A 19,862-nucleotide genomic window follows, 5' to 3' on the forward strand; every position below is an offset into this window, starting at 1 on the left:
GAAGCATTTAATGGCTCTAAACATTACATCCTGTTAAGTTATTACACAGAATGGTTATGCATGCATTCCTTGATACCTGAGACATTGTTTAGTGATAGCTTTTTTTTTTTATGAAGTTTTGACCTAAACTGTATTTTTAGGATAAAGTTTTACTCCAGGACTCTCAAAACTATATTCTCAGCTGTGATTAGTGCATGCAAGCTAACATGCCTTTGTTGTTACTAGCTGGTAGCTACAGCCATTCAACATGGCTAACAGCAGCAGCAGCTTTGGTTTACAGTTTATTTTGTGCCCACAACAATCATGCTACTGCTCTGCAGTTTATGAGGTAGGACAGTGAGGTAGACCATTCTTTTATTGCTTTTGATAGTCTGTATGCTAACAGCAAAGAGCAATATATGCATGGTAGCTTATGGCGACTAATTTATTTCACTCACAAATGTTTTTTACCTTGACTTCAGTTTTCTGTGGAAAATACCTCAGAGGCGTTATTTGAAAAAATGTAGCTCTGCATTTCTTTACTACACTTGAGTCGTCTTCACTGGGTTTTAGTACATTTTGTGGAGTTGTTAGACTTTGTTATTTGTGTGTAGCTTCTAAACAATTAGCCACAACTTCAGGATTTCTATTACTTGCACTGGCAGACAAAATAAACCTCACCATAATGTATTTTCTACATTTATTTATTTACTTATTTATTTCTTATGTGTCCTGGTACAGTGCAGTTCACCACCATTATAAACAATTAACCAGCAAGGTGCAACTGTGATTTATCAAAACTCCTCTGATGAATATCCCATAAGCTCTGAGTGTTGCTGAACTGTGTGATGCAATGCCGCCAACCAAACAAGACAAAAGGCGGGCAGGGCAGATTGGTACATGCAAGGCTTCATAAGGAAAAGATATTATACATATTTTCCTTTGTTTAGCACTGTTTACATTATCGGCAAGACTTATAAAAACATATTGGACACATATAAACTAACGGGTCATTTTGGATAGCAGATATATTCGTGATATTTGAGGTGTAGACATAAGGACTTAGTGTATTGTATTGTATTGTATTGCACTGTTCTGTGTTCAACGTTGTACCTTTTTCTCTTGGTATCAATGATGACTTTGTTTCTAGCAGTATCTGAGGACTGTCTTTCTCTCTAACCTACTGGTAACTTGCAAAGATACTTTCACTAGATAGACAAAGCACTTCTTGTAAGTCGCTCTGATTAAGAATGTCCGCTAAATGCTGCAAATGTAAATGTAAGGATGGCTGATTCCTAGTATTATGCTTCACTGGCTTCCCGCAGCTGCGTGCATCAGATTTAAAACCCTGATGCTCGCCTACAAAGCCAAAAATGGACCAGCCCCTACCTACTCGATGGCAATGGTGAAATCTTGAACTGTATCACGAGCCCTTTGTGCTTCGAGTATAGCTGGGCCTTCAAGGCGCGTGAAAGACAAGCATTGAGAATGTTCTCTGTACTGGCACCCAGGTGGTGGAATGAACTCCCACTGGCTGTCCGAACAGCAGAGTCTCTCATAACCTTCAAACACAGACTGAAGACATGTTTCTTTACTCAGCACTTAAATGAGCATTGAATTAAGTATTGATTGCAGTATATCACGCTGCAATTATATATTGTATTTTAATGTATTGTAGTGTATTGGGTTGTATTGTAGTGTATTGTATTTTATTGTATTGTATTGTAGTGTAGTGTATTACACAGAGTTCTGTGTTCAGCTCTGTTCCTTTTCTCTGGGCATCAACAGTGACTTGTTTCTAGCAGTATCTGAGCTCAGGACCGTCTTTCTCTCTAACCTACTGGTAACTAACAAAGATACTTTCTCTAGACAGACAAAGTCTGTAAGTCGCTCTGGATAAAAGCGCCTGCTAAATGCTATAAATGTAAATGTAAATGTACAATGTGAACAATTTTTTGGTAAATTTCTTTAGATTTACATTTTACACCAAACGACTAATGGTTAATTCTGTTTACATGTAAACCATTGAATAATTAAGTAATTTGGCAAAATTGCTGGATTTCCCCTCTTAAAGAGTAGATTACTGTAGTGTTTTCTCTGCAAATTTGCAACAAAACTTAACGATGCACACGTGCATGAATGTATCTGCTGCTATAAGCCACCTACTTCCTAAAGAAATGACTGGTTTCCTATTGCTCCCTAGTCTGCTAATGTAAATGCAGAGCAACTGCACACCAGCAAGGTTGTTCAAAAAGTGAGGCATTTATAACAAAGCGTAAACTAAGTGAACTGTGCTAGCGAGTAAAGTTTCCAAGAATGTGGATAATGTTGAACTGCTGGCTTTTCCATGCAGCCTTTTCAACAGCTTCGTTTCACTACAACAGTGGCAAATAATAGGCACAAACTGGGATTGAATAGAAAGAATAAGTCAGAGCTGTTTACAGCTTGATTGACCGCTTGTTTACTTGTGTGTAGCTTATCTGAGCACAGTATGTGTGTTGAGTTTGAGACCTGCTTGCTGCAGAGTGAACCCACAACGCCTGCCGTGTCTTTTTCTCCTGAGGCTGGCCAGGCTGTACACTCATTCTTGCACTCTATTCGCCTTCCTCCACATGGTGTTACCTTACAATCTTACCGCCAGCTATGCACCACTACGCACCTGCAATCAACTCTAGAACAATCAGACATTGAAGTTTGAAGGCCACATAAGGGACGCAAAGCAGGTTGCCATCGTGCTGCCAGGCTACAACAAACAACATAATTAGATTTGTCAGGAATGGACTTTGGTACCTGCAAAGAAAGAATGCCATGATAGCTGTTTGCACAGATTTCTGCATTTCTAACTGACTAAAAAGGAAATTACCTACTTGTATGTATCCTATAGGTCTATGTAGCATGTAGGCTTGGCCAGGTGATGGCAAACCAGCAGGATTCTCAGACAAAAGAAGATTAAAGCTATAGAAATAGATTCTCGCCCTCATTTCCTGGAAATTAATTGTCAATTCTCTACAACAATCCAGCTGATGAGAGTGCCAGGCTGCATTGCTAATAGGCCCAACTCTATTTTAGAACCGAGAAAACGCCGCACAAATAATGCAAGCAAATAATACAAATTTTACAAGATGCTCAGTAGTATTTAGGCTATGCAAATTGGGCAGGCGATGCACGACATGGAAGGGTGAATAATCACTCAAAGATATAAGACAGCAGAAAGTATATGACAGATGTGACAGATCAATCAATATTTCAACCTCGTTGTCTGACACAAATCCCGGGTAGAGATCTGCTAATCATGCTAATAAGCATGTTACACCCACATAGCCTTTTCTAACATATGCTAATATGCGCTTGATGGCTGTTGAGGTGAGAACGGAGAGGAACATTTCTCCGAAGGAACAAGGGTTACGCACAGCTGCTTTAGGCACATCTGATCCACATGTATGGAGTTAATTTTTGCAGTGTTATGACAGGCCTATTTGTTGTGACTCTAACACATTTCCATGTGTTTGTAGTGGGGAATCAAAGTGCCACTTTGTTGCCTTTGCTGTGCAAGATGAAGAGCGTAGCTGTTCGCTAATTTTGGCCGATCAGTTGTTAGGGACTGAGGCTTGGCAAATCTTGATTTAACGCTGCTGTGAGTAGTGAGAAAAATAGAACCTTTTTTATGATAATGTGCATGTCAGTCTGTAGATGTTTTTTTTTCTCAGCGAAGTTAACTTTAATTAGGTAGCTCCGTGTTTCAACGTGCAGTTGCAGGTTATGAGTAGCTGTGCTTCAGGAAGACCACACTGCAGGCAACAACACAAATTAGGCTTCTAATCTACCTGTGGGGTGCACATCCTGTCACTTAAGACAACTGTTGGCCGAAGAGACTGCATATTCTGAGGAGGAAAGAAAATGTAAAAAGCAGCTGTGGAGGCGTAAAATGCTCGTTTGGACATATTTGACATAAAACACACAAATTATGACATCTTCTCACTTAAAGCACAATGAAAACAGACTTGCTAATTTGTGTGTTCCCAGTTTGGTAGATAATAGTATGTCAAACAGTCAGAAACCATGTAAACAAATGACTTTTGTAATTTGAAGCAAGTATATGAACATTTAAATATGCTGGTAGTTACTAATTGTCATTCACAGACTTCCATTATATCTCCAGCGCAAACTAAGAGCAGACTCGGGACATCAAATATGACTTGACTGGTCAACTGCAGAGCTGTGCAAAAGCCACCCAACATTTTGGTCAGAACAACTGTTTAGTATCAGTTATTCATTTTTCAAGATATTTCCGATGAGATTAGAAAAAATATAGTCAAAAATGAAGAAAATGAGCAAATTAAACAAAGAGGAAACTGTTCAACTTCAATTCAACCAAAACTTCTAATACTGAACTTTGGAGGTGGGGAAAAATATCCCTGCAGATTTATTTTATTTCATGACTGTTCTGACTGAGCACACATTATCTGAGCCACATATCCTTCTGGGTCATGGGGAGAGCTGGAGCCTATCCAAGCGGCCCTTGGGAGGAATGCAGGAAACACCCTCAACAGGTCGCCAGTCTATCACAGGGCAAACAGACACATACAGTACATTCACACTAAGGTAATGTGGCATGTCCAACTGACCTGACTGCATGTCTTTGAGCTGTGGGAGGAAACCCACGCACACACAGGGAGAACATGCAAATGCAGAAAGGTTATCACTTTAAAACTTTGCAAAGTTATCACTTTAAAATGGCAACACTGCCTGTAACTATATGATGATGCATGCATATATGTTAAAACACTCTCAGCCCTGAGTACAGACTCATTCTCTGTGAAGTTAATCAGTGGCCTTTGTTGAGTCCTTTAGCTGGCAAACAATGGTGATTATTAACATTTGAGGTGATGCATGTTTGGACCTCAATAGGGAGAGGATAATGAGATGTCGTATTTTGTGTTGGGGCAATACTCCTCTGTCCTGGACTCGCACTTGCATGGTGCCTGTTCGCAGATTGAAAGTCAGATTCCTCTGCGCGACTTAATCCCATGCCATTATCTTGTTCAAATAAGACGTCAAAGCGACACGTGGGGATTGGGAATCAGAGCTGGGCCGAGTGTTTGACATGTCTTTCCTCTCCTATCTCGCTCTCTCAGGCAGCCAAGGGGAAAGAGTGGTGGGGTTGCGGTGGGCCGCCACATTTAAATGTGCCACGCTGATTATCTCACGGCCGTGTTTACGTATTCATTTATGTAAACATTATGCTAATGTGTTTTCCGGCTTGTCGCTTGTGTCCGATTGTGCCCTTCAAGTTTTGACGTGAGGTGACTGATGCAGCCTTGATGTGAAAGGCGCCGCCGCACTCTTGAGCGCAGCCGAGCATGCCCAAGCGCACCCCAGTTTGTTATTGGCTTAAAGGAGGTCGAGGGCTTGAAAAAGTTTTTCTAATATGACGGGCTCCCGGAAGCCGCTTTCAACTCTGTACATGTCCCTAAACGCTCAGGCCTGCTGTGTACATCACAATCATATTTACACTAAATCATAATCTTTCAGGCCGTGTTTTTCAAGCCGTAGTGCTGAGAGTAACATCAGATCAAAGGAGACTGAGAAAAGTCAAACCTTCCAGTACAAAATTCACATTTGCACAGCTAACACAGCAGCCTCCTGCAGCTCCTGAATAATTAGCATGGAAAAGAACAGAAGGTTTCTAAGGTTTTCTTAGAAAGTTTTCTTAGTTTTTCAGAGGGTCACCAAAAGAGGCAACTGGCTATTGCAGTTTTCAGCAATCGCCTCTCTACGTTCCTAAAACAGATGTGCTGAAACAGCACATGTGATTTTTTTTAGCACAAGCAGTTTGCTAACTCCATTAACACAGACAGTGTGTTCAAAATGATAGTATAAGGATGTGTTCTTCACATGTGTTTTGGCCTAAATGCTTCAGAACAATCTCATGAAATAGACTAAATGTATGAATATGATTATTAACAATGTTATAAGTCTTTATGAATTCCAATTCAGTGTGCCTCTTCCATTTGGAAAGCTGAAAAGAGCAAAATGTCATTAACTTTTACGAGTAAATTTGCTACAAAATTACATTTCACATGAATGGAAATTCTAGCCACATTAGCTGACACAGAGAAATAGCACCTAGCTAAGGTTAGCTAGCTTGTCTAGAGGTTTCAGGCTAGTGTGGTCACAACTGACACAGACAGACTCTCATGTCATTTTTGTTACCATTTAGGCTCATGGTTACATGAGAATTCACAAGAACCTGACATTACCTATGCTACATGACATCAAGAACCCCTTAAGTGGTCAGCACCCACCAGTGGGCCAAAGTTACTAAGAATTTTAAAATGATGTGTCACTAATGACAGCTAACTAGCACTGTGTTTATTAACATGACATGTTTAACTGACAACGTCACACACTCTTTTGACTGTTTCCAACAAAACTACCATTTTATCACTGGCTTCAATGAGCTCTCTAGTGTCTGTAGTGTTCTTTTTGGCATTACCAACAATAGATAATTTTGGTATGAGACCATCAGCTTTTGATTAAAAGCTAAGTTGGATTTCTAGCGACAAAAGCTTCCTTTAGATTAAAGTCAAGTTGTAGATAAATGTTAACCTTTTCTCAGTGTGCAGCAAACATTGATAAAATAATAATAATAATACAAACTGTTTTGAATAAAATTTATTTTAAAATGTTTGGAGTGTAGATATAACCCCACTGAGGATGCTGACCATTTAAGTTTGTTGTCAGTGTTGCAACAAAACATACAATCTGCAAAAAATAATAACTACACAGGAGAAGGAAAACCATTTTTAATGTATGTTAATGACTTGAAGCCAAGGCTTTTAAAATATCATTCTTAAGGCTTACTGTTCAGGAAGAATGTGCAGTAATTCCTTTGGGTTTAATAAATGCACCATAAATTATAACTGTTACTGTTATTCTTTAGCATTATGAAACTTTTTTATTATGTAAGTATGGGAATGAGGACATGCATGTTGGCTCACCTAGGTTTAAGTGGTCTGTATAATTAAGTTTGATGTCAAGTAATGTTGGCTCATTTTGGTTGGTTTGTTCACATAATGTATAAGGCTAAGGGACCCTGTGGGAGAAGTGGCTTAGAAAATGTGTGTGTGTTCACATAATGGAAAGGAGAGCTAGTGTAAAAAATGTTAAAGCTTCGGTCAACACGATTCCATATGTTTGTTTTAGTAGTGAAGATATGCCACAGAACAAGCATTTACCAAAGTTCTTTTCAGGAGTTATGCAAAGAAGTGCTACAGAATGGAGGATAAATGCTCCAACAATTCTGAGCTGCTGCTCATAAGTATGATGGTATGTTGAAACACAAAGTGATTGACAGTGGTATCTCCCAGGCAACATAAACAACCCGACTTCAGTGGCAGTGGTGAGCAAAACCACCAATCAATATGGTTTATCCCTACATGTTTGTGCATTTTTCATTCATCAAGTTACAAGCAATGTAAATGTTCCCTCAAAGGTACAGCAGTGGTTTTAAGGTCCAACTGTGGACCTTAAATAGGTTTTTCCCAGTGGAAAAGTACATATTTATAATTTTCCATAACCAAATGTTTTGAAACAGAACAATAAAGTAAAGCCTGGAGATGAGACGGGGTGTGTGGAGTCAGTTCATCTTAGAAAAAATCATTTCAGTGGATTATGATAGTTATGTTCCCTGACTAAAGGTACTGAGATGTACCCTTGAGGTTCCCACCCCAGTGACAGTTTCATACTGCTTTTCTGAGAGTGTAGATTGCAAACATATAGTGTTCATATTTGAACACTCAGCATTAACGTTATGTCTGTAACCTGTAACTAGCTAGCTAACTGGCCCATGCTTCTGAAACAGAGGTCACACAAGGTCTTGTTATGAGTCCGCACAGTAATATTTTCAGACACTGTTGAAATTTATCATGTGCCTTGTTCTATGTCATGCCTATAGGGTACAATTGTGGGGGAACATTGTTAGCCATGATGTGGGGGCTAAGTAAAGTAACACAAAGCCAATGTATCATTTATTCCTAATGTTAAGGGGGTTATTAGTGATCATACTTTTGTAAATGAGGGTAATGGATTAAGGTAGCATACTGAAACAGGTGGCTATAGCAAGTGTGAAGCAGCAGCTATCTACACTATAAACAACAATGTGATAAACCTTCATTAGCACAGTTAACACCTTTAGAAAAACCTACATAACATCGTTGCTCAGAGTTTTGGTGGGAGCTAGGAGTAGGCCAAAGATAATCCGACATAACTCAATCGGACTGAGGAAAATGGCATCAATATAAAAATTCTATCCACAGAAAACACCAACAGCATCCTTTCACTGCCAGTTCATTGTAAAAATGTCACAAAAACTAGATAATAGAAAAAATAATAATGCAAATGAGTAGATAGGGGGTTTGATATAGCAACAGCAACGGTACGGAAGCTGTAGTGCCCATAATATTGAATATGAATATCACTGTTGTCGGAACAAAACCTTGCATCTCAATTTTTGTTGGTTTTTCAGTTTTTGACATAATCTGAGAATGTCTGTTGTTCTTTTTCTGTTTCCCAAAAGAAATGGCCCAAAATGATGTCTGGTGCCATTAAAAGTAAAGTATGTTTTTTCCTTCTCCTGTAAAGTTACCATTTTGGAGATATCAGGATTACTTCTGACAACAGCGGGAGGCCAGGGCCTCCACTGAAATCTCATTTGCAACCCCAGATACCACCCCAAAATTTCTGCCATGTCATTAGCTTCCACCAAGTGTTTGCACCTTTAAGACTCGAGTTGTTTCGCTGTCATCGATCTGCAAAACAACTATCCAACCCCTCTCCTTCCCCCATCCCCTACCAAGTTGGCACATTCACATTGCCACCCTGCCAAATCTTTCTGCCACCCCTACCACTAATAAAACCTGATATATGAGTGATATTCTTTCTCCTTTTCATCGTGATTTACACTGTATCCAGACATATGCATCTTCTGTCCATTATGTTCCAGTCAAAGAACATTTGGACAAGGTGAAAGCACATTATATTGCTTCACATCATCTCTGGTTACTTAGTCACAGCACTGCTGGATTAGTGTGGTGTTAGGTTTCCTTACTCAATCACAGGAAAAATTGAAAGGTCAGTAAAGGTGGCAGAAAGTGCACCATAAGGGGAATTTGAATGTTTTTGCTTTTAAATAAAAGGTACCAATCCAGTCCATCACTAAGAGGCTGAAATTATCCCTGTGTATTTGACTCCTCTTGGCTGGTTTACAATAAAATAGATATTGACAGGTTGTAACACCTGTTTCATTCAGTAACACAGATTTCAAATACCTGTTCACTGACCTTCAGATCAACAGATGTACCACCCAGAGTTCCATGCAGGTGTTGCCAAAATATGCGTTATATCATCCTAGCTTTTAAAATTAATACAAAATATTCATATATTAAACAAAGCAGGGTTTGGCCATTACCTTTAAATAAGCCTTATATGTCTGTAGACACCTATATTTATGTATAAGTATGCAATCTCTTCTGAGATCAATGGAATTGATAGGGAGTTTGGACCAATACATAATCCCTGGCCATTTTATCGGAAATCCCTCACTGTAGCTACACCATGCTGGTGTACAACTACATACTTGCACATGTAACTTTAATTTTCTTTCAGCTTTGCACATAACTGTACTTTTTATTATATTTTTACCACTGTTTATAGTGTGATTCTAATATTTTCTATTTTTTTCTATTTTCAATATCTTCTTCTTTCGGCTGCTCTCTTTAGGGGTTGCCACAGCGGATCATCTGCCTCCATCTTGCCCTATCCACTGCCTCCTCTACTTTTACACCAACCATCTCCATGTCCACCTTCACTACATCCATAAACCTTCTCTGAGGTCTACCTCTTCTCCTTCTACCCGGCAGCTCCATCTCCAACATTCTTTTCCGAATATATCCACTATTCCTCCTCAACACATGTCCAAACCATCTCAACCTCTCTGGCTTTATCTCCAAACTGCTCCACCTTCACTGTCCCTCTGATCTGCTCATTTCTAATCTTGTCCATCCTTGTCACTCCCAACGAAAATCTCAGCATCTTCATCTCCGCCACCTCCAGCTCAGCCTCCTGTCTTTTAGACAGAGCCACATTGCCACAGTCTCCAAACCATACATCATAGCAGGACGCACTACTGTCTTGTAAACCTTCCCTTTCACTCTTGCTGCTATCCTTCTGTCACACATCAGCCCTGACACCTGACTCCACCCACTCCATCCTGCCTGCACCCTCTTCTTCACCTCTTTTCTACACTGTCCATTGCTCTGGATGGTTGACCCAAGATATTTGAAGTCATCCACCTTTACAACCTCTACTCCTTGCATCCCCACCTTTCCACCTGCCTCCCTCTCATTCACACACATGTATTCCATCTTGTCTCTACTGACCTTCATTCCTCTCCTCTCCAGTGCAAACCTCCACCTCCCCAGATTCTCTTCCACCTGCTCTCTACTCTCACCACAGATTACAATGTCATCTGCAAACATCATGGTCCATGGAGCCTCCTGCCTGACCTCATCTGTCAACCTTTCCATCACCATTGCAAACAAGAAGGGTCTCAAAGCTGATCCCTGATGTAACCCTACCTTCAACTTCAAACCATTTGTCACTCCAACTGCACACCTCACCACTGTCTCACTATCCTCATACATGTCCTGCACCACCCTAACATACTTTTCAGCTACACCTGACTTCCTCATACAGTACCACAGTTCCTCTCTTGGTACCCTATCATATGCCTTCTCTAGATCCACAAAGGCACAATGTAGCTCCTTCTGACCTTCTCTGTACTTCTCTACCAACACTCTCAATGTAAAAATTGCATCTGTGGTACTCTTTCTTACTCTTCATACTCTAGCTCTACTCTAGTCAGTTTATGGCCAGAGCCTTTCTTGCCTCGATGTTTTGAGCAGTTGTTTACTCTCAACCTAACAGTCACCATGTTAAAATCCCAGAAACTTACTGGGACACTGGGATCCTTGGTTCCTTGTGACCACTGTAGAGAAATCAGAGTCTGTAAAGTTTCTCTTCAAACGAACCATTTCACTTCAAACCGCTCTTTGATATATCTCTAATTTATAGACATTTTTTATTAAAATAAAAATTGGTGGAAATAATATAAGCAATAAGCATCAGCTAATATGCATTATTATTACTGCTATCACTGTTACACCATTGCAAATCTCCATCCTCTTTTAGGATCTGCTGTTTTTCTCCACATGTTACCGAACTCTTGTCCACGGCAATATTTAATGGATCCCCTGACGGTTTTCTCCTGTGTTACAGCCTGTAGGTTTAAATCATGTTTATGATGGGAATGTGTCGCATTTGAACTACACAGTCTTCAGTCGAGAACCGTCAGACAAATCAGCGAGGCACAGCCCACTTTTGACAAATTAGGGGTCTTCAACACTAGGCCATCATTCTTCGGAGTGAATATTAGCTTGATGGCACATTGACTGAGAAGAAAAACAGCAAAGGGAGGGTGAGGTCCCATCATACTTTATTCCCCACCTCTTGCTCTCTGCCTTCTCTTCCCTGCTGAGGAGAGATTTAATTCACAGTAATTACTTTATTGACTCATTTGCGGGGCTGAATTGCTTCCAATCTGCTATCAATAAAACATACACTAGGATGAGGGATAGCAATGCTAACTTGGGTCCTCAAACTGCAAAGTGGCTTTCACTCTATTGTGGGCAGAATTACATTTGCTTCTGTTCAGTGTTTGGCTCACCACATATGATAATATTAATTAATACCATTATTTAATGAGCTAAAGGCATATTTAAATGTGTAAAGAATGGCATCGGTGTTGATTGAATCGATGTAAAGAAATGACATGAAAGGATTTTACTTTCTTCTTGCCCTTTCCAAGGCATAACCACTGACCATCATATTAGAAATCCCTTAATGTACCTCTACCATGTGTACAGTTAGAGACTGTACTCCATTGGTGATGCACAGTTTGTGCTAGCCACACTCCACTGTGTCTGATACACTCATACCAGCACCACACACACTTCCATATCAGTGTCTCTGCAGTGCTGAGAATGAAACAACAACCAAATTGTATCTGGAGAATGAAGGAGCAGCAAATAGTGTGGTTGATTTATGAAAAGTATATGAGAGGAACTATATTTGAGATTAACACTGTGACCTTTAACCTAAATGTTGTGAAAATACAATAATAGTGTGGACTTATACGGTTATATATACCTGCATTATTGCATCATTTCTGCCATCAATCACAGCTAAACTTAATCGCAATAGAATAAGGCAAAACTTCTCAAAAACACATTATTTTATAGTAACCTCCTCAGTATGGACAAAAGTATTGAGACACTTACACATTACACCTACAGGAGCTTTTATGGCATCCCATTCGAAATCCTTCGGCATTAATATGGAGTTGGTGTTGCCTTTGCAGCTCTAACAGCTTCCATTCCTCTGCGAAGCCTTCTACAAAATGTTGGAGTGTCTGTGGGAATTTTTGATCTTTTATCCGGAAGAGGGTCTGGCTTGCAATCTCTGTTCTAGTTCATCCCAAAGTCAAGCTCTTACACACCAAACTCACCCAGTCAAGCCTTTATGGACCTTGCTTTGTGCCCTAGAACTCAGTCATGCTGGAACTGAAAAGGTTCTTCCCTGAACTTTTCCCACAAAGTTGGAAGCAGACAACTGTCCAAAATATTTCTTATGATGCTGAAGCATTAAGATTTCCCTTAATTGGAACTAAGAGGCCTAAGCCATCCCTGAATTTATATGCTTGAATTTTGAAAGTTTTTTTTTTTTTTTAATGAACATACATCATTATGAATATAAGATACAAAGCAAACAGTGAACTTTTTCTTTGTTTACTAGATGTATATTTGCATGAAAAAGTACACTTGAAACTATCTGGACATCTTCCGGAATGCTCCTAAAATGCAAAATAATGTTCCTAGTCATTTTTAGATTATAATACTGAGCAAAGATCTTCCTGACACAAATACACTGATTTACATTCCTACATCCAGAGTGAACAGTTGAAACAGTTAAGGACAGTGATGAACCTCTGGAGCCCTGATGATGGTATCCTGTATAATTAAAAATAATTCATTAACGTGTGGAAATGAGACCCTAATGCGTGACCATGACTTAATAAGGCGTGGGAATGAGATGATTACATTGTGGCTATGACTATGTAAGGCGTGGGGACATGATCATGGTGTACTAAGTCATGGCAATGTATTAGGATCTCATTCACATGCTTTACTAAGTTGTGGCTGCAACTTAAGCATCTTATTCCCATGCCTTACTAAGTCATGGACTTTTTTTTTTTTATTATTCATACAGGATGTCACCAGCGGGGCTCCGTATGAAAAAAAAAAACCTGAAAACGCTACATAAGATTACATATCACTTACATTTATATGTAATATTACACCTATATGCTATCTAAGTAGTGAGACAGAAATAATGCTTCTGTTTACTTTAGTTTTAGTCTGTGTCTGTTATTCTGATGATATACATGGTAATTTTTTCAGATTTCATGTGCCTAATGCCAGTGTCCACTATACTGACCAGTAAAACCCACTGAAATCACTAAAAACAACATTTATCATAGGACATCATCTACTGACACTGCTTAATAAACATGAGGCTCAACTTTAACAAAATAAGCAATAGCTTTGAATGATGTGTTTTTTAATGCATAAGTTTATTATACTAATCAAAAAATAATGTTACTACACTTACTACAAACAACCATTACTGGACATTAAACTGTATCTCTAAATTTGTGTGTGTAAAAATGAATATCAGCTCTTTTTTTTTTTACATTTCACAAGGGGGACTTTCTAAATGATATACACTCACAGAGGACTTTTTAAGGTACAACTATATATCTACTCTTCCATGCAGTTATCCAAACAGCCAACTGTATGGCAGCAGTGCAGTGCATAAATGCATGCAGATACAGGACAGCAGTTTGTTCATTCCAACCATCAGAATGGGAAAATGTGGCGTGATTGTTGGTGCCAGACAGACTGATGTGAGTGCTTCTATAGTTGTTGATGTCCTGAGATTTTCACACACAATCTCGAGTTTATGCAGAATGGTGCAATAAAGAAAAACATCCAGAAAGTGGCAGTTCTGCAGGCAGAAATGCCATGGAGGTCAAAAGAGAAAGGCCACATTTGCTCACCCTGTTAAAAAGGCTAAAGTAACTAACATAACCTCTCTGTATGACTGTGGTGAGCAAACAATAAATCTCAGAATGCACAACACAGCGAACCTTGAGGTGGATGGGCTACAACAGCAAAAGATCACATAGGGCTTCTGCTTCTGTCAACCAAGGCTGCAGTGGGCACAGGTTCGTCAAAACTGGTTAAAGTCTAGTCAGATGTACCTCATTTTCTTGTTTCATGAATATTATGATGTGTAGTGTTCCTAATAAAGTGCTCTGAAAGAAATACAGGATAATTCAGAAACAATGTTTTATTTGTGTTTTTAAACACTGTGTCCACTCACTGTCCACTCTATTAGACTCTCCTACTTTGTTGTAAAGTGAGAGGCAATAGCTCATCTGTTTCTACACAATTTGTGTTGATCATCCTCTAGTCCTTCATCAGTGGTCACAGGACGCTGCCCACAGGACGCTGTTGGCTGGATATTTTTGGTTGGTGGACTACTCTTAGTCCAGCAGTGACACTGAGGTGTTGAAAAACTCCAGCAGCACTGCTGTGTCTGATCCACTCATACCAGCACAACACACACTAACACACTACCACATCAGTGTTACTGCAATGCTAAGAATGATCCACCACCCAAATAGTGCCTGCTCTGTGAGGGTCCATGGGACAACAGAGTGAAACAGACCACTGAAGAACAGAGTGAAACAAAGTGTGCAGAGAAACAGATGGACTACAGTCTGTGATTGTAGAACTGGAAAGTAAACATATATCAAACATGGAGCTGATAAAATGGACAGTGAGTGTGGAAACAAGGAGAAATTTGAAAACCATACATTACCGTACATTAGATTTACTTATGGGATCTCTGGCTTTGCAGGTGTGAGTGGGCAGCAGGCGTTCCGAACAGAGCCTCGTAACCTGACTGTACGGGCAGGGGCCACGGCTCTGCTGAAGTGTGAAGTGCTCAGGGCCTCGGGGGCTGTCCAGTGGGTAAAGGACGGTCTGCTGCTTGGGCCACAGAGGTCACTGCCTGGCTACCCACGCTACAGCATGACCGGCGAGGAGAATAGAGGTGAGAACCAGGAAGGGAGTAAGAGAATTAACTATGGTAATTGTGTGAAATATTACATGAAAAAAATATACACAAAATACACAATGCATAGAAAAAAATGTGAAAAAGGGCAGAAGTTGACTTAAAATGCATATTACTGTGGTGCAGGTGTTTTAATCTGTGATTGTGTTTCTTTATGAAACTATTCTTTGCATCATGAAATCTCAGATTTTACCACAACTTGAGTAAATTAGATTTTGATATTTATCTTGATACATTGTTAATTAATTAATTAATCAATTCATTCATTCATTTGTGTTTTTTTTAAATAAACTGAATGTACAAATTTGACTGGTGGAACTGTTTTCAGTGTAGCAAACAATCCAAACAATACACAGGCATATTTTTTTTAATCTGAACATTTGAGTCTTTTATTAAATAGTAATAATATTTCTCTTATAATAATATAAAGTTCTACCTTGGCAAAATTAATACAATTGAATTGCCACCTCCATGATGCATCCGTGCATTTGCCCCTGAGTGGCATGGTGCATTCATGTGACTGCTTAGTCATAGCAGTTCTCACGGTTTACGTTAATTATTATAGAACCTGATAGGCCGTAATGAATATTTTAGTAATATTTTAATTTAAGCATGCACTTGAGTCATCTATACTTTTTATGTAACCACTGGAACCATGGCATCCCATAAGCATTGTTCCCCCGAAAACAGCTTAGCGCAACGCTAACAAAGGAGGTTCTAATTTAAGCACTGGGGACTGGTTTGAGAAATGAGCAGTTCTTTTTTCTGAGCCGAGCGCCTACACAAAAACAGCTCTGAATCATGCCTATCCTTATCGGCCATTAGGAGTAAATAAGGGGGAAATTGAGTTTGTTGCTTGGTGGCTCGCACCACTGAATACTGGTAGTGCATGTAGCAGGCGGGGCGGACTAGCACCTATAAAAAGCCGTCTGCAATTAAAACCTGAAAGGCTGAAAAAAGGCCCGGGCGAGCATTCCTGTTCATTACAGAGCAAAGCAGCTATATTGTGCTACACTTAACTCCCCATGATGGCACAGGGCATTTGCACCTAGAGTTTTCAATTGACTTAAGTTTAAAGGTCCCATATCATGGAGAAAAAACTTTCCCTCATTATTTTTTAATACAACTGTTTGATGAAACACATAAAGGAGTTTCAAAACATTGAGTCACTCCCCAGGCAGGATATGAAAATGAATCTGCAAAAACAGCCTGTTCTGAATTCACTGTGTTTGTGATGTTATAAAACACACATTAACATATATACTTCTACATCAGCCTGTTCATTCAATTGCAGTTTATCTCCGCCCATTCTCTTTGAAGTTATGTGTTTCAGCCTAGACTGCTTTTTGAATTCAGATTAGCAAATCAATACAGGTTTACTAAGTGAAAATTAGTTCTACGGAGAGCACACTTCTGCACATTATACCATACAATTACCATACATTATACCACACATTATACCATACAATTTATTTGAGTTTTACACACTGAAAAAATGGGGAAAAGTTCTAAAAAAAAAGTTATGGCACATAACTGAACCGCTTATCCTCCTGGGTCACATAGTTGTGTGCTGGAGTCTATTCCAGCGGTCAATGCACAGAATGCAGGAAACAACCTGGATGGATCGCCAGTCCATCACAGGGCAGACAGACATATACACCCACACCTATGGGTCTAGGTCTAGTCTAGCATATGTAGTTGCCCTGACTGCATGTCTTTGGTCTGTGGGAGGAAACCCACACAGTCACAGGGAGAACATACAGACTCCACACAGAAAGGGCTCTGGTCACCCAGCTGGGGAACTGAACCCAAGCCTTTCTTGCTGTGAGGTGACAGTGCTACCTATTATGCCATTGTGCCACCATGCCATCTAGGGGTGCAGGAAAAAATGCATCGTGATGCAGATGTGAATCGATTCACAAACGTCAGATTACTTTCTAAAGTAATGTTGACGGAACGCCAAAGGGCGGAAGCTGGAAGTGCAGAAGTGCAGCGCCTGGACAGCCTGTAAAGTGCACATAACAAAAACACAACTGGAAAACCCAAATGCTAAGAAGAGCTATTTTGTCATTTGCTTTCAACAAAGTCAGACCACCTTGGCAGCTGCAACATTTATGTCCAGTATGTGCTGATGTCCTAGTATAAGTTAGGTTAAAAATATAAACGTAAACACAGACTTACTTTGCGCTGTTTTAAGCTTTAGCTCAGCTATAGTGGCTTTCCTCCCATCTCCATCTAAAGTAGATCCGTTTCTTGTAGAATGTCTCTCAGCGTTAGACTGATTTATGAGCCTGAAGTCGCTTCTTGAAGTTGCTCCAGCTCCTTTTTCGAATTTTCACATTCCACCTTAAATTCTGACTGAGGCATCGAATGTAAATTCGGCACCATTTCCCGTGGAACGGGAAAATTTGAAAGAGAAGCGACTTTATCTTCGCAACTTTTTAGCATTTGACAGTCTGTCGTTGCAGATTTAACTTGCCAGTAAACTGTGCTGCTTATGAATGAGAATAACGCATCGTTGCTAGGTGACCTGCAGTCTGAGTCTCAGTCATGGTGAAACAGGGCTTTCGCTCTATGTTGCGCACGTCCTGTTTCGAAGATATTTTACTAACACAGCGATCCCCCCACTCTCTACAATGAGACCAAAACTTAAGCTATAAAATCACTAAAGAAAATGGGCAGGACAGCTGTAACATGGGCTGTGTGGACATCCATCGCCATTGGGTCTTATTTCACTGTAACTGCGCAATTTATCACAGATGAGCAGCAGCAGCGTCTCATGCGCTCCAAGCAAAAGCAATGAATGAGTCTTCCAGTTCACTTGCCACATCACTTCCATTTGATTTATTAATCAAAGATATTGGAAGTATATTCATTATAGATCATTACAAATACTTTGCTTTAAAACTCCCAAGTCCTGACACAGTGAGAAAACAGAAATCCTGTATAGAAAAAGAAGACGCATCAATAATCGTTTTATAATCGCATCTCAGCCCTCTGAATCATAATAGAATCGAATCGTGAGGTGCCTAAAGATTCCCACTCCTAATGCCATCCCATATTTTATATTTTATGTTTATTTTTTTTCCAAAATGTTCCTAAGGAAATAAATACTAATTTTGCATCAAATCAAATTCGTAGACAAATTCCACATTTAAATTGCTGTGCAGGATGTGTTCACTTATTTCCACTTTGAAAATCAACAAAATATCTACTTTGACCAGAGGATTTCAAACATTTGCTGTGTATGAGTCTTATTACAGAGTCTCTGAGCCCATAACTGAAGTGCCACTGAGCAAGGCATCTAACCCCCAACTGCTCCCCAGGCACTGTGGATAGGGCTGCCCACCACTCTGGACAAGTGTGCTAACTGCCCCTAGTGTGTGTGTATTCATTAGTGTATATGTGGATGTTTCACTGCATGGATGGGTTAAAATGTGGAGGTGACATTTCCACATTGTGGGACTAATAACAGTAACTTAACAAAATTCTCAGAGGGAAAAAAGTTTGGAGAATGATAAATTCGGAATATTTTGATGTTTAAAGGATCTAATAGGTGAGCTTCACAGAAACACGTATGACTTTAATGGCCCTTTAATTCTATGCAAACTAACCTGTGGAGATGACAATTCAACACTTTATAACTGAGATTGTTCCAACAGTGTTGAAATCAAATTGCTGTAATGTGGTTTTGTAATGAGTTCTACATAGAGTTGAAGGACGTTAACTGTTTTTCCTCATAAATGTCCTCAACCATGGCTGAGAGACACACACACACACACACACACACACACACACACACACACACACACACACTGCCTAGAGAGAAAATGAATGTGCAAAAGAGTTCTTGTCAGCATTTCATGTTGGATGTCAGAAGTATAATTACTGGTCTCCCACAAACACATGCATGCACATGCAAACATCGCAGACACAAACATCATCGCAACGTTTGCTAAGTGCAATTTCAAGAGAGTGGAAAATCATTAATAATTTTAAAGTGGCTCCTTTTCCTTCTATGATAGCATAGATCCGAAAATTGCTACTGGTTGGTGTTAATTATCTTGCCAGCTTGGTTGACACCTCCTTTTTTTCCAGCTGCAGTGGTTGTCATACCAAGATACTATTTTCTGCATGTTAGTTTTCTTTGGAAGGGAGGAGAGAGAGAAAGAAAGAGAGCAAGAGAGAGAGAAAAGTTCAAAGCATGAACAGCTTGCATAGACCTCGCAGAGCAGGCATTAATCGTCACAGAGTAGTAGTTGAACAAACTAACCCCGTGGTGGCCCAGTATTCAACTGGTAAATAATAAATGGATCTCGCACACAAAGGAATGGTGCTTAGGGACGAGATCAAATAGAATAAACCATTCTGCATTTCCCTTCCTTCAGAGGCAATAATTGGTCATATTAGACTAACATTTTCGAACAAATTCAGTAAAGCAAACGCGATTTGTCAGCTGTAATTTGGATGTATGATTTGATTTTAATGAATTCAAGTTGGAGTTGCTGAGATATTTCAAATGTGTCAAATAACAAAGGCTCTCTGCCTTTCTCACAGATGTTAAT

At 39.6% G+C, this 19,862-nt stretch overlaps 1 protein-coding gene across 1 annotated transcript in view; it reads left to right on the top strand.

Annotated features, from left to right (window-relative positions):
* nphs1 (NPHS1 adhesion molecule, nephrin) overlaps positions 1–19,862 on the top strand; it is a 194,062-nt gene that overhangs the window by 15,018 nt on the left and 159,182 nt on the right. Inside the window, exon 3 of the mRNA XM_017722688.2 lies at positions 15,082–15,276. Within this exon, the coding sequence (XP_017578177.2) occupies positions 15,082–15,276 (195 nt within the window). The remainder of the gene's footprint in view (positions 1–15,081; positions 15,277–19,862) is intronic.

Source organism: Pygocentrus nattereri, chromosome 17 (assembly GCF_015220715.1).
Source record: "Pygocentrus nattereri isolate fPygNat1 chromosome 17, fPygNat1.pri, whole genome shotgun sequence".
Classification (NCBI taxonomy): domain Eukaryota; kingdom Metazoa; phylum Chordata; class Actinopteri; order Characiformes; family Serrasalmidae; genus Pygocentrus; species Pygocentrus nattereri.